The sequence below is a fragment of the Sturnira hondurensis genome, unplaced genomic scaffold (assembly GCF_014824575.4).
Source record: "Sturnira hondurensis isolate 20B ecotype Veracruz unplaced genomic scaffold, ASM1482457v3 Scaffold0017338, whole genome shotgun sequence".
Classification (NCBI taxonomy): domain Eukaryota; kingdom Metazoa; phylum Chordata; class Mammalia; order Chiroptera; family Phyllostomidae; genus Sturnira; species Sturnira hondurensis.
In genome coordinates this window covers 1000022-1013357 of record NW_028089969.1, presented here as the reverse complement: position 1 = coordinate 1013357, position 13336 = coordinate 1000022, and the positions used below count along the sequence as shown (strand labels likewise).

At 38.1% G+C, this 13336-nt stretch overlaps 1 protein-coding gene across 2 annotated transcripts in view; it reads right to left on the bottom strand.

The window, feature by feature from the left end:
* PSMG2 (proteasome assembly chaperone 2) overlaps positions 1–13313 on the bottom strand; it is a 28165-nt gene extending 14852 nt beyond the window's left edge. For both annotated transcript variants that reach the window (XM_037067621.1, XM_037067622.1), the window contains exons 1-3: positions 13114–13313; positions 9724–9895; positions 4766–4824 (exon numbers count right to left, since the gene is read on the bottom strand). In XM_037067621.1, the coding sequence (XP_036923516.1) occupies positions 4766–4824; positions 9724–9895; positions 13114–13170 (288 nt within the window). In that variant the 5' untranslated portion in view covers positions 13171–13313. The remainder of the gene's footprint in view (positions 1–4765; positions 4825–9723; positions 9896–13113) is intronic.
* Positions 13314–13336: the final 23 nt, after the last annotated feature.

Genomic DNA, 13336 nt, shown 5'->3' with positions numbered 1-13336 from the left:
AGTTGAAAAATATAATAAAAAGGAAACTTTCCTAATTTGGTGAAGGAAGTTAAGACATACATATCCAGGAAGTACAGAAAGTTCCAGAAAAGATGGATGTAAAAAGGACCACACCAAGACACACAATAATTAAAATGCCAAAGGTTAAAGAGAAGGAGACAATCTTAAAAGTAGCAAAGAAAAGCAGTTAGTTACCTACAGGGGAGTCCCCATAAGACTGTCAGCCGACTTCTCAAAAAAAAAAAACAACTGCAGACTAGAAGGAACTGGTAAGTATTCAAAGCGATGAAAAACAAGGACCTACAACCTGGATTACTCTATCCAGCAAAGCTATCATTTAGAATCAGAGAGCAGATAAAGTGTTTCCCAGACAAAGTAAAGGTAAATGAGTTCATCATCACCAAACCATTATTATACGATATTAAAAGATTTAAGAAAACGAAATAAAAGCGGCAATAAATACATCTATCAACAATTGAATCTAAAAAACAAGCTAAGCAAACACACAGAATTGAAACAGAATCACAGATATGGAGAACATTGGGATGGTGGCCAGTGGAATGGGGTGTCTAGAGGAATGGGGGAAAAGGTGAAGGGCTTAAGAAGTACAAATTGGTAGTTACAGAATAGGCAGGGGGATGTAACGAGCAAGTATAGGAAACAGAGTTGTCAAAGAACTTATATGTATGACCCATGGACATGAACAAATGAGAGGGGACTCACCAGAGGGAGTAGAGGGGTATGGGGGAGGGGGCAAAGGGTGAAACACTGGGACCACTGTAATAGCATAATCAATAAAAAGTACTTTTGAAAATTTGCTTTATATTAATCAACAGGTATTTAAGAAAATTATTATAAACAACAATACACATTCTCAGGCCTTTTTACAACAGAATGAAAGGAATTTATCATTAGCGTCATTGTGAAGGGTCCAAATTTACCACATTAGATAAAAGGCCAATTTTCAGGGCTACTGGATAAGAAGTGTTTACGCTTCATTAAATACCTTCAAACTACTTCATTTATTGAGTACTTAGAATATAAGCTTTATCCTTAGAACAATTATTGAAAAATTTCAAGAAGGGACGTGCTCATAAATGTGTTTTTAAAAGATGACTACAAGAACCATTTCACGTGTGGCAACACTGGTGGCAAAAATGTTGGGGGTCTGGAAACAGAAAGGGAAATAAATTGTGTTGTAAAAAGGCTATCAGGGACATTACACATGTGCTCTCCTTCAGGTGATAAACTCAGGCATATTCTCCCTCTAAGAGTAGCTATAGAAAAAATTTATTTCTGGCCTCCATGCCAGGAAAAGCAATGCCTCCCTCTAAGCTATAGATATATGTTTATCTCATGGGCCTGTCAATTTTATAAATAAATGCATTCTCTTCTTTGCTTTGGCCACTAGGAAGCCCTGTATGTGTAGTAACTCTACAAGCTAACTTTACTTTGGTTCCATCTCAGATACATACTTGTACTTTTTATTATTTGAATTTTCATAAGGAGCATCAAATTACTTTTGAAATGGAGTATGATAAAAGAGTGATTTAAAAGTCTCATCTTAAAAAATTTAAAAATGTAGATGATAAACATATATATGACACACCAGGCAATGATGAGTTGTAAACTCGCATGAGGTAAGATGATAGAAAAGGGTGATAGGCCTTTCTGATGAGGTAACATTCAAGCAAAGACTAAAGGATATGAGCCATTTAGGTATCAAGGGGGAAAGTATTCCAGGCAAAAAAACTGGCGTAAAGACTTGAGACAGCAGGGAGCTTAATCTGTTTGAATAACACAGTAAGGCTCCTGTGACTGAAGCAGGGTGAGCAAAAGGGGGAAATAGGAAATAAGCACAGAGGAATGGCTAGAGGTTAGGTTAGATACTGCAGCTGTCCATCAGAACTCTGCAATAACAGAAATGATATTTATGTCAAGTGCTTGCCACATGTGGCTAGGGAGAACTTGAAATGTGGCTAGAATGATAGAGAAACTGAATTTTTAATTTTACTTACTTTCTTTCAAAAATATATTTTATTATGTTATTACAGTTGTCCCATTCCCCCCCTTCATTCACCTCCACCTTGCACACCCTCTCTCCCCCACACTCCCCTTTAGTTCATGTCCATGTGTCTTAAGCTCTTTAGCTTTTACATTTACCATCCTATTCTTGCCCTCCCTATTTTCTGCCTGCCATCTACACTACTTATTCTCTGTACCTTCCCCCCACCCTCCTCCCACTCCCCTCTTGCTAACCCTCCATGTGATCTCCATATCTGTACTTCTGTTCCTGTTCTAGTTGTTTCCTTAGTTTGCTTTTATTTTAGGTGTGGTTGTTCATAATTGTGAATTTGCTGCCATTTTACTATACCATGTTTTTTAATCTTCTTTTTCTTAGATAAGTCCCTTTAACATTTCATAAAATAAGGGCTTGGTGATAATGAACTCCTTCAACTTGACCTTATCTGAGAAGCACTTTACCTGCCCTTCCATTCTAAATGAAAGCTTTGCTGGATAGAGCAATCTTGGCTGTAGGTCTTTGGATTTCATGACTTGGAATACTTCTTTCCAGCCCCTTCTTTCCTGTAAGGTCTCTTTTGAGAAATCAGCTGACAGTCTGATAAGAACTCCTTTGTGGGCGACTGTCCCCTTATCTCTTGCTGCTTCTAGGATTCTCTCCTTCATTTTTATCTTGGCTAATGTAATTATGATGTGCCTTGGTGTATTCCTCTTTGGGTCCAACTTCTTTGGGACTCTCTGAGCTTCCTGGACTTCCTGGAAGTCTATTTCCTTTGCCAGACTAGGGAAGTTCTCCTTTATTATTTGTTCAAGTAACTTTTCCACTTGTTGCTCTTCCTCTTCTGGTACCCTTATAATTCAGACGTTGGAACATTTAAAGACATCCTGGAGATTCCTTTGCCTCTCCTCATTTTTTTGAATTCTTGTTTCTTCATTCTTTTCTGTTTGGTTGTTTCTTTCTTCCTTCTGGTCCACCCCATTGATTTGAGTCCCAGTTTCCTTCCCACCACTATTGGTTTCCTGTGCATTTCCCTTCGTTTCCCTTAGTTTAGCCTTTATTTGATCATCTAATTTGTGACTAAAATCAACCAGTTCTGTGAGCATCCTGATCACCACTGTTTTGAACTGTGCATGTGATAGGCTGGCTATCTCTTGGTCACTCAGAAGTATTAGCTCTGGGGCTTTGATTTGTTTTTCTGCTTGAGCCATAATGTTTTGGTCTGTTTGTACCTATTACATATGAGGGGCAGAGCCTCAGGTGTTCACCAGGGCGGGGCAACTCAGTTGCTGGGTTGAGACACTGTATATGGGGGCGGGATCTGAGAGGGGAAAAATGGCGCTTTGCGCCACTCTCTATTGCACCTCAGTTCCTTCCACTGCTTCCCCCAAGCAAACTGGGCCTTTCTGGTGCTAATTCCCGTGTGGGTGGGCTTGTGTGTGTTCTAGGTCCCTGTGGGCTTCTCCAACCAACTTTCCTGCGAGGGTGGGAGTCTCTCCCTGTACCTCAATCCCCACAAGTGTTTTCAATCAGTGTTTTGAGGCTTTATTTCCCAGCATTAGGACCCTGGGTTGCACAATCTGTCTCACTTCGCAGTTATCTGCGCACAAATGTGGGACTGATACCCGGTCAGCCAGCCACCGTGCGCATTGCGCCTTGCTTCTCAATCCCTGCCTCACTGGGTCTTCCCATTGTCACCCCATGCCCGGGGTCTGCCAGCTGCCACCTGGGTGCCCAGGGTCTGCTCGGTGCTGCCTTGTGCACCCAGTGTCACAGCTTCCTGTGCCGTGACTCCTCTCTACTTGGCCATCTGACTCTGCCCTGCCTACTGGTCTGGATGAGTGTGTCTATTTTAACTCTTTGGTTGTCAGACTTCTATACAGTTCAATTTTTTTCAGTTTTGGTTGTTACTTTGTTTCAGAGACTAGAGGAACAAGGCAAATGACACCATGAGGAGTAATAAGACAAATGTAGATGGGACATTCTACAGCAGCAGTCCCCTTTGGTTGTTACTTTGTTCTTATTTTGGTTGTTCAAGGAGGCACAGTGTGTCTAGTTACTCCTCCATCTTGGCTGGAAGTTCTTTAATTTTATTTACTTTTAACAAATGAGTCAAAATTTAAATAGCTACATGTGGCCAGTGGTTACTGTATCAGTGCAGGACCTGATAGGCCATGGTGAGGGCTGTGAATTCATTTTGAGTAAGATGGGAAGCCACTAATGGATTTTTTGAAGGGAGAAATGATGTCATTTAATTTAGGTTTAAAGGATCACTGATGGTGCTATTTGCAAATAGACTATCAAGTGTTTGTGGGGAAGGGGTGGTACAAAGGTAGAATCAGGGGCTTAAGAGATGAAAGTGTTTGGACTACAGTGGTGGCAGCTGGATGCAGAATATATTTTGATATATACACCATTTCTATGTAGATGTCACTGGTTGAAAATGTCAAACAAATGAAATAAACCCATAATATTCACATGCTTAAATGTTTTCTCCAATGCTACCTGAATTGAGACTGTAAATACTCAAGGTACATGTCTCAGTTCCTTTCTATATAATCATTAAATGATGGTAGTACCTCTGAAATTTTACGAGTTTTTTTTCCACTATCCAGATCTCTCTAAACTGTACATACAGTAAGAAGATCATAAATGACTTTTAATTCCAAATTCTTAATGATACTTCATATTGTCTCATTATATTTAACTTCAATAAATTTTAAAAAGCAAATATAACATACTAACCTTAATAAAAATGGATCTTAACTGAAGAGCCACTAGCTTCTTTGAAGGCAATGAATATACTGCAAAGAAAATGAAATCATACAATAGTTAAAATGAAGGAGCTATAGAAATAAAATTATTAGCAACCAAAGTGTCCATCAGTAGACTAATGGATAAAAAATGCTGTGGTACATATATACAATGGAATATTACTTGGTCATAAAAATGAATGAAATCTTACCATTTGAGACAACATGGATGAACCTACAGATTATGCTAAGTGAAGTAAGTCAGATAGAGAAAGATAAATACTATATGATTTCAGTTATAAATAGACTCTAAAAGTCTATTTATAGACTCTAAAGAGCAAAATAAACAAAATAGAAACAGACTCATATGTAAAGAGAACAGACTGATGGTTGCCAGAGGGGAGAGGGTTGGGGGGGCTAGGTGAAAAAAGTGAAGAGATTAAGAACTACAAATTGGTAGTCACAAAACAGTCCCAGGGATGTAAACAGCATAGGGAATATAGTCAGTAATGTTATAGTAACTATGTATAGTGCCAAGTAGGTCCTGGAAATACTGGGGGAACCACTTTGTAAAGTACATGATTAACCACTATGCTGTTTACCCGAAAGTATTAGAAAATAACATTGAATGTAAACTGTAACTGAAAAATAAAAAAAATACAAAAATTAAAACTGAATTTTAACTTTTGTGTCTAAACACTTCTAATAAAAATATAGAAGATGTGTGCTACATCATTTGCTTGAAGTAAAGCATTTTAGAAATACCTTAAAAGGTACTTGTAGGCTTTAGAGAACACATTCACTTCTGAAAAATTAACTGTAAGAAAATATCAAAAATTATTTCTTTTGACTTTGATTATAAAATCAAGGAAGTATTCCCCCAGAAATTTCTGGTATTATCACAAATAAAATAATTTTTAAGAATGTTTTCAGTTTCTGATACTCTCCCTTTTCTCTAGAGGACAGCAACACTCACTGGGGTTAAGAGAATAAAATGCAGGAAAATGTTAGCCATATAATAAATCCCTGGAGTTTAAGTACATTTGTGTTTTTTTATTTTTTGAAGGACCTGATATAACATACAAAAAATTCTGAGTCAATGTGTGTGCTTTTCTGGGAAAAGGACCCATAACTTCCATCAGAATCTACAAAGGACCCACTTTATTGATGACTAAAATATTCATGTTAACTTCATCTCCAGTAATTAAAACCCCTGATATTAACCAGAGACAAAATATAGAGTCTCTAAGGACATATGATTAGGTCACTGTGCTAAGAGGTAAGCTTTTACTTACTATAAAAAGGATTATTAACAACCCTAGACTTGGGCAAATCCTTTGGCAGATCATGTTTCTTCTGTTATAGGTCTTTTGGGGACTGTCTCATTGGACTAGTGTGGGGTGTGGTGTGACTGGGGACTTGCAGCAAAAGTCTAGGAACCATTAGGTATGTTCAGGGCAAAGGCAGCTAAAGCAGAAAATTTAGGAATTAGAGAAAAGGGCATAAATTTAGGAAAAAGGGATTCAGGCCTCTAATTCATCTCTGGCATACACACATAGTGCAATGCAACAGACTACTGGGAAGAGGATATATCTGTATAAAGTGAGCAGGCTAAGCTTTAAGATGTAAGTTATGCTACCTTCCACATAGCAATACTTAAGTTCTCCATTAGTTTATCACCCAATTATTTTTTGTTAAGATCCTGTTTTCTTTTTTCCCCATTTTCCTTCTGATGCAATATGAAAGCAACATCATCTTTAATGTATTATCCAAAATTATTTAGCTTTTATCTAATCAAGCTTTAGAACTAACCCCAGTAACAGAAAACAGAGACTAGAGGAACAAGGCAAATGACACCATGAGGAGTAATAAGACAAATGTAGGTGGGACATTCTACAGCAGCAGTCCCCAACCTTTCAACACCAGGAACTGGTTTCATGGAAGACAATTTTTCCATGGACTAAGGTGGTGTGGGGGTGGGGTGAGGTGGGAGACAGGAGGCAGAGCTCAGGTGGTAATGCCAGCAGCATCAGGAGGAGGTAGGTTGGGGACCCCTATTCTATAGGACAGTGGGTCCAATTTTCCTTCAATAAATCTGTTTCATAAAGGAAAGACTACTATTGAGTAAAAGATTTCAAAGATACAACAATCAGATGTACTTTGGGTCCAGGTTTGGGAAAACTAACTTTAAAGAACATTTGGGGGTAAAACTGGGTCAATTTGAATATGGATAGGGTATAGAAAGTTATTTAAAAAACTGCCATCGCTAATTTTTTAAATGTGATGATATTTTAGCTATGTAAAAATGTTCTTAAAAGAGAAGAGATGCATATTTGAGGGTGAAATGTCATAATATCTATAATTTATTTCAAAATACTTCATCTTAAATAAAGTGGATTAAAAAACTATATCCGATTGACATGCTGCAAATTTGTGTCAGTGGAAAACCAGTGGATCCTTCACTCTAATGCACTAGTGTGAAGGTGTATTAGCAGGGTGGTATGGTGCTTAAGAGCCAGGTCTCAGGGGCCAGAGTTCCTTGATTAGAAGCTCAGTTACATCAATTATTAATCATGTGACCCTAACTTCTCTGTGCAATGGTTTCCTCATCTATAAAACTACGTATAGAGTATGTGTGATAATTAAATAAGTTAACACATGTAAATGTACAGTGTTCAGCTCATAGATAATAATAAATGATTGTTGTTGTCATTAGAAGTAGAAAAATTCTAGTTCTAACATAATAGTCCTTTATCCTTTAATCCTGCTGAGGTTGTGGCTGACCTGATACAAACTTTTTTCTTAAATATTGTTACATATATCAGTGCAAAGGCTCAAAGTCATAACTAGCTTGAACATCAGGACTTAATATTAGTTATGTAAACAACCATGCACCCAATATATGTAACAATATTTAAGAAAAGAGTTTGTAACTCTCAGATCAGTGGCAACCTCCAATGGGTTAAAGTAAATAACTGAAATTCCATCTTGTATTAACAAAGCCATCATTCCTGCAGGAATCTCAATATTAAAATTATTTCTTTTTAAAATATATTTTATTGATTATGCTACTACTACAATTGTCCCATTTTCCCTTTATTATCCTCTGCCCTGCACACCCCTTCCAACCCACATTCCCCTGCTTCAGTTCAAGTCCATGGGTTGTACATGTAAGTACTTTGGCTTCTACATTTCCTATACTATTCTTAACCTCCCCCTGTCTCTTTTCTACCTACCTTTTATGCTACCTATTCTCTGTACCTTTTCCCCACCTCTCCCCATTCCACTCCCCCCCTAATAACCTTGTATGGGATCTCCATTTCTGTGATTCTGTTCCAGTTCTAGTTGTTTTTTTTAAAGGTCAATTGTTAATAACTGTGAGGTTGTTGTCACCATACTGTTCATATTTTTTATCTTTTTCTTACATAAGTCCCTTTAACATTTCATATAAGGGCTTGGTGATGATAACTCCTTTAACTTGACCTTATCTGGGAAGCACTTTATCTGCCTTTCCATTCTAAATGATAGTTGTTTAATTTTTATTAATTTATCTTTAGAGGAGAAGGGAAGGAGAGAGGGAGAGAAATATCAATGCCTCTCCAGTGTCCCCTGCTGGGAACTGGCCTGCAACCCAGGCATGTGCCCTGACTGGGAATCGAACCAGTGACCTTTTGGTTCACAGGCCCACGCTCAATCCACTTAGCTACACCAGCCAGGGCCTAAATGATAGCCTTGCTGGATAGAGTAGTATTGGATGACTCTCCTTGCCTTTCACGACTTCGAATACTTTCCAGCCCCTTCTTGCCTGCAAGGTTTCTTTTGAGAAATCAGCTGATAGTCTTATGAGAACTCCTATGTAGGTAACTCTCTCCTTTTCTCTTGCTGCTTTTAAGATTCTCTCCTTAACTTCAATCTTGGGTAACTTAATGATGATGTGCCTTGGTGTGTGCCTCTTTGGATCCAACTTCTTTGCAACTCTCTGAGCTTCCTGGATTTCCTGAAAGTATACTTCCTTTGCTAGATTGGGGAAGTTCTCCATTATTTTTTCAAGTAAGTTTCCAGTTCCTTTCTCTTCCCCTTCTCCTTCTGGCACCCTATGATTCAGATGTTGGAATGTTTAAAAGATGTTCTGGAGGTTCCTAAGCCTATCCTCATAGATGGTTAATAAGAGATGGTTAATAAGACAAAAAAAAAAAAGCTTCATTTGTTTTCAACCCACCAATGGTCTTTCATGGTCCTCTATCACCTCTTGACTTTGACCATAAAATGATAAAAGAGGACTGAGAGGCCAACAGAAAAGCTGCCCATCAACCCAAGTAACTGGATGCTCCTGTGCTTCAGGATCAATAGCTTTTCTGTTACTAAGTGAAGTACCACATTATAAACAAACACTGGTCAGTGCAATATAAACTATGTTTCCTGATTCAGTCTGATAGTCCAATGAGAAATTATGGAGATCTGTGGCAGGGGAAAGGCCTATACCTACTAGCAGGATTAGGCAACTCAAGCTCTCTGCACCTTATTGATATCATATTATTATGTATTCTTTAATAATGTGAGAAAACGACTGAGGGTTAGATGAGGTAGCACATACTAAATACACAAGACTGAACCCAGTGGAATTCTCTTTTCTCCTTTCCTGGTCTTACTGGTGCTTACACATGCCAGTTAGAACAGAAAATAAAACTGAGAATAAAAGGGAAAAGAAAAATCCAGGTTAAAAAATATGAATCTCAATTTCTATTCAAAAATACAAGTACAGTCACATCTCTCATAGGAGATGCCATTTAGAAAAGGCTAAGAACTAATACCAGGATATAAGAGAACTAGGATAATGTGACTAGGTCATCACTAGCAAATGTTTACAACAAAACAGTGTCTTACAGAATCTACTTTTATTTTAAAACAATTCCATCTTGTAGTAGAATAAAATATGCCAGTCTTACATACCTTCAGCATTTATACTGAGTTCTGTTGAATTTTCTTCTGATGTTGCATATGGATTGTTTCCAACCATTGGCACAAGACAATCGGTATAGAAGTAACCAATTTTAGACATATTCAGTGTAGAAATAATTAGATCTATCGCAAGCTGGCCAACATTTCCAACGGATACTGCTGGCTGAAGTCATTAAAAATATTTATTAAAGCAACAAGGTTAGCAACACTTTTTAAAAATATTTTTAAAGTTCATTTTAGAGAGAGGGAGGAAAGGAGGAGGAGAGGGGGAAGGAGGAGGAAGGGTGGGAAGGAGAGGGAGAAAGAAACATCAATTTTTGTTGTTCCACTTTTCTATGCATTCTTTGGTTGGTTCTTGTGTGTGCCCTAATCAAGGTCAAACACATAACCCCAGCATATTGGGAGGACACTCTAACCAATTAAGTGACCCAGCCAGGGCCTATTAACAGCACTTTTAGACATTTACACAGAAGACAATCACAGCACCAGTACTGAATGTTTAGGCTCAGATGTATCATAGCTACATATCCTTTCATTAATTGCACATGAGGTGTCAGCAGAGGGCCTCCACCACCTTTGAGACTATTGATTTAACATTTACTGAACACCTACTTTATGTCAATCATTACTCTAGGCACTGGGAATGCAGTAAAACAAATCAACAAAAGTTCCTGCCCTGGTAGAGCATCTATTGTAGTGAAAAAGAAGTTTACCTGTAATAAAATAAATATAGAATATATAGTGGTAAGTGCCATGGACAAAAATCAGTGATGGTGAGTTTGTGTATGTTTGTTTGGCTGCAATTTTAAATAAGTCGGTAAAGGAAAAAATCCTTTTCTTGTTACTTCAGGTAACAAGAAACTATACACTGAAAGAGGTCAGGAAGAGAGCCACACAAAGACCAGGAACAGAATATTTCAGGCAAGTGGGAAAGCAAGTGTAAAGGCTGTGAGGTATGAATAAAAATGCCCTTAGTTCTTCTGTTTGCTTTGTTAGTGCCTGAAGGTTGGAGTGAGTTCATTTTCACACTAAAACCAAGCACATACACTTATCCCCATGGCTGCAAATAGTGCAACTGCTACAGCTCAGAACACTTATCTGAACTTCAGAGCCTAATGGACATCTCCCCACAGTTATATCACAGGTAACTCACATTCAACATGTACAATATTAAACTTTTGCCCAAACTTGTCCCCATTTTTTGTATTTCAGAAAAGAGCAATAATTATTGAAACAATTACTTAAACCAGGAAACTTCTTCCCTTTTCTTTACCAACCACATCTAACACACGGCAAATTTTCATTGATTCTTTTTTTTTTGCCTTTGTCTTATTTTTCTAGGTTCTTCATAGTGGTCTCCCACTTTTCATTGCTTCATCTATTAATCCTCTGGTTATCTCTTATAATTCCCTCTCCTCTTCCCAAAGATTTTGCTACTTTGGTTAGACCCTCACTCTTCCTGTACCAACCATCTTTTCTTCACTACTGAATTGTTCCCATCAGCATATACATATGCTCTAATAGCTTTCCTTCTAAATAACGATGTCTTGATCCCACATAGGCCCCTAGCTACTACCTCACTTTTAGGGTGTCCCTCCACAGCCCAAATTCCCCACAGTTGTCCACTAAAACATTGACAGGAATTAATGCAGAAATACACACACACACACATATATATGTATATATTATCTTCTCATTAATTTGTGAGTTAATGCAGAAATACATACATACATATATATACATATATATATACATATCTTCTCCCATTTATTCAACCTACTGTAATATGACTTCCCTCTTCACCACTCCACTGGTAAATTGTCAAGGTTACCACCAATAATCTTTTTGACATTACTTTCTCTATAAAGATTTCCTTTCTTTTTTCTGCCAGTTATCTCTTGGAAAGACACTCATTCCTTTTGTGATTAATATTTTTCAGGGAGTTACTTTGAAATTATGTAAAATTTCCTTCCTCAGAGCATTATCACATACTAATTTAGCATTCATTGATATTTCTTGCATTCATTATGATGAAAATTGCCAGAAAGTCTTTTTCTGTTATCACTTTAGAAATATTTTATTTATTTTTAGAGAGAGGGGAAGGGAGGGAGAAAGAGAGGGAGGGAAACATCAATGTGTGGTTGCCTCTTGTCTCTCCCAACCAATACCTGGCTCCCAAAAGAGGCATATTCCCTGACTGGGAATCGAACCAACAACCCCTTGGTTCAGAGGCCAGCACTCAATCCACTTTTTTAATTGACACTTAACATTGTATTAGTTTTAGATACACAATATAATGATTGATACATGCATACGGGGTGGGCAAAAGTATGATCACAGTTGTAATACAAATAAATAATACAATAATTAATAAATAATAAATAGTGTAAGAAAAAGCTGTTAAAGTGCACTAACAACTGTAAATCTACTTTTCCCCACCTCGTATATTGTGAAATGATTACCAAATGTTTAGTTTTAAGATTCATCACCAGTTATAATTTTTTTCCTTGTGATGAGAACGTTTAATACGTACTTTCTTAGCAATTTTCAAATATATACTGTAATACTGTTAACTACTGTTACCATGCTGTACATTACATATCAAGGACTGACTTATAACTGAAGGTTTGAACCTTGTGACTACCTTCGCGACACCCACCCCTCCATGTTCTTTGCAGCTATGAGTTTGGTGGGATTTTTTTTTTTAAGGTTTCACATATGAAGTTTTTCCTAACAGGTCCTTGTATCCCTCTCCCTTCCAATAAGTACTAAAGCCTTTCTACCTCTTCTTAAAACTTATTAGCATTTACTGCTTTTATTGGTTTGTTTACAACTAGACTGTAAAACTCATTGAGGACAAGGACCTACTCTTATCCTTTTATTTTCACACAACAGGGTATTTATTGAAACAATGAATGAACATGGACAATTTATTTAGCTACTGGCAAAAACTGCTCTTACTACCCTAACAGGAGGGGTTTTTTTTTTGGCGAATGACAATGACTTCCTCGTTTAAGTACGACTCTTAAAGTAGTTGGAAAACGATTTTCCAGGATAAAATGTAAAGTGAATGACCCGCAAAAGTACGTAAAACGTCACCTACAATATCAAACACATTACGTTGGGTAGTCAACAAACGCTACAAACTGCAGACTTAGAGGCAGAGTTTGGTGATATCGCCAACAAAGGTTCTATTTGGACTGCTGCCTCCAGGGACAACCTCCCTTCATTTCAGCGCAGGCTGAAAACCTGAAACGAGTACTCTCCTTCAACCAGGGCCGAGTGAAACACCCGGAGTCGGGGTGGGGGCACACTAGGCGCCGTTCGAGAGGCAGCAGCCCTAAGTCGGACTGTGGAGAGTTCACAAAAGCGGGAACTCACCATCAGGAGGGTGAATCCCTCGAGGTTGAAGACCGATTCTCCGCAGGGAACAAACATGGTCGCACTGAACTGGGAAGAAGGAGGTAAACCCTGGCCTGGCAGGAACGAGGTGAGAAAACCAAAACTCGCAGGGTTCTGTTAGTGTGTGAGACCTCGAACCCCTACAGCCTCGCGCGACGCAGGCGCAGTGTGACCTAGCAGAAGGGGTCCTTCCAGTCCCTCG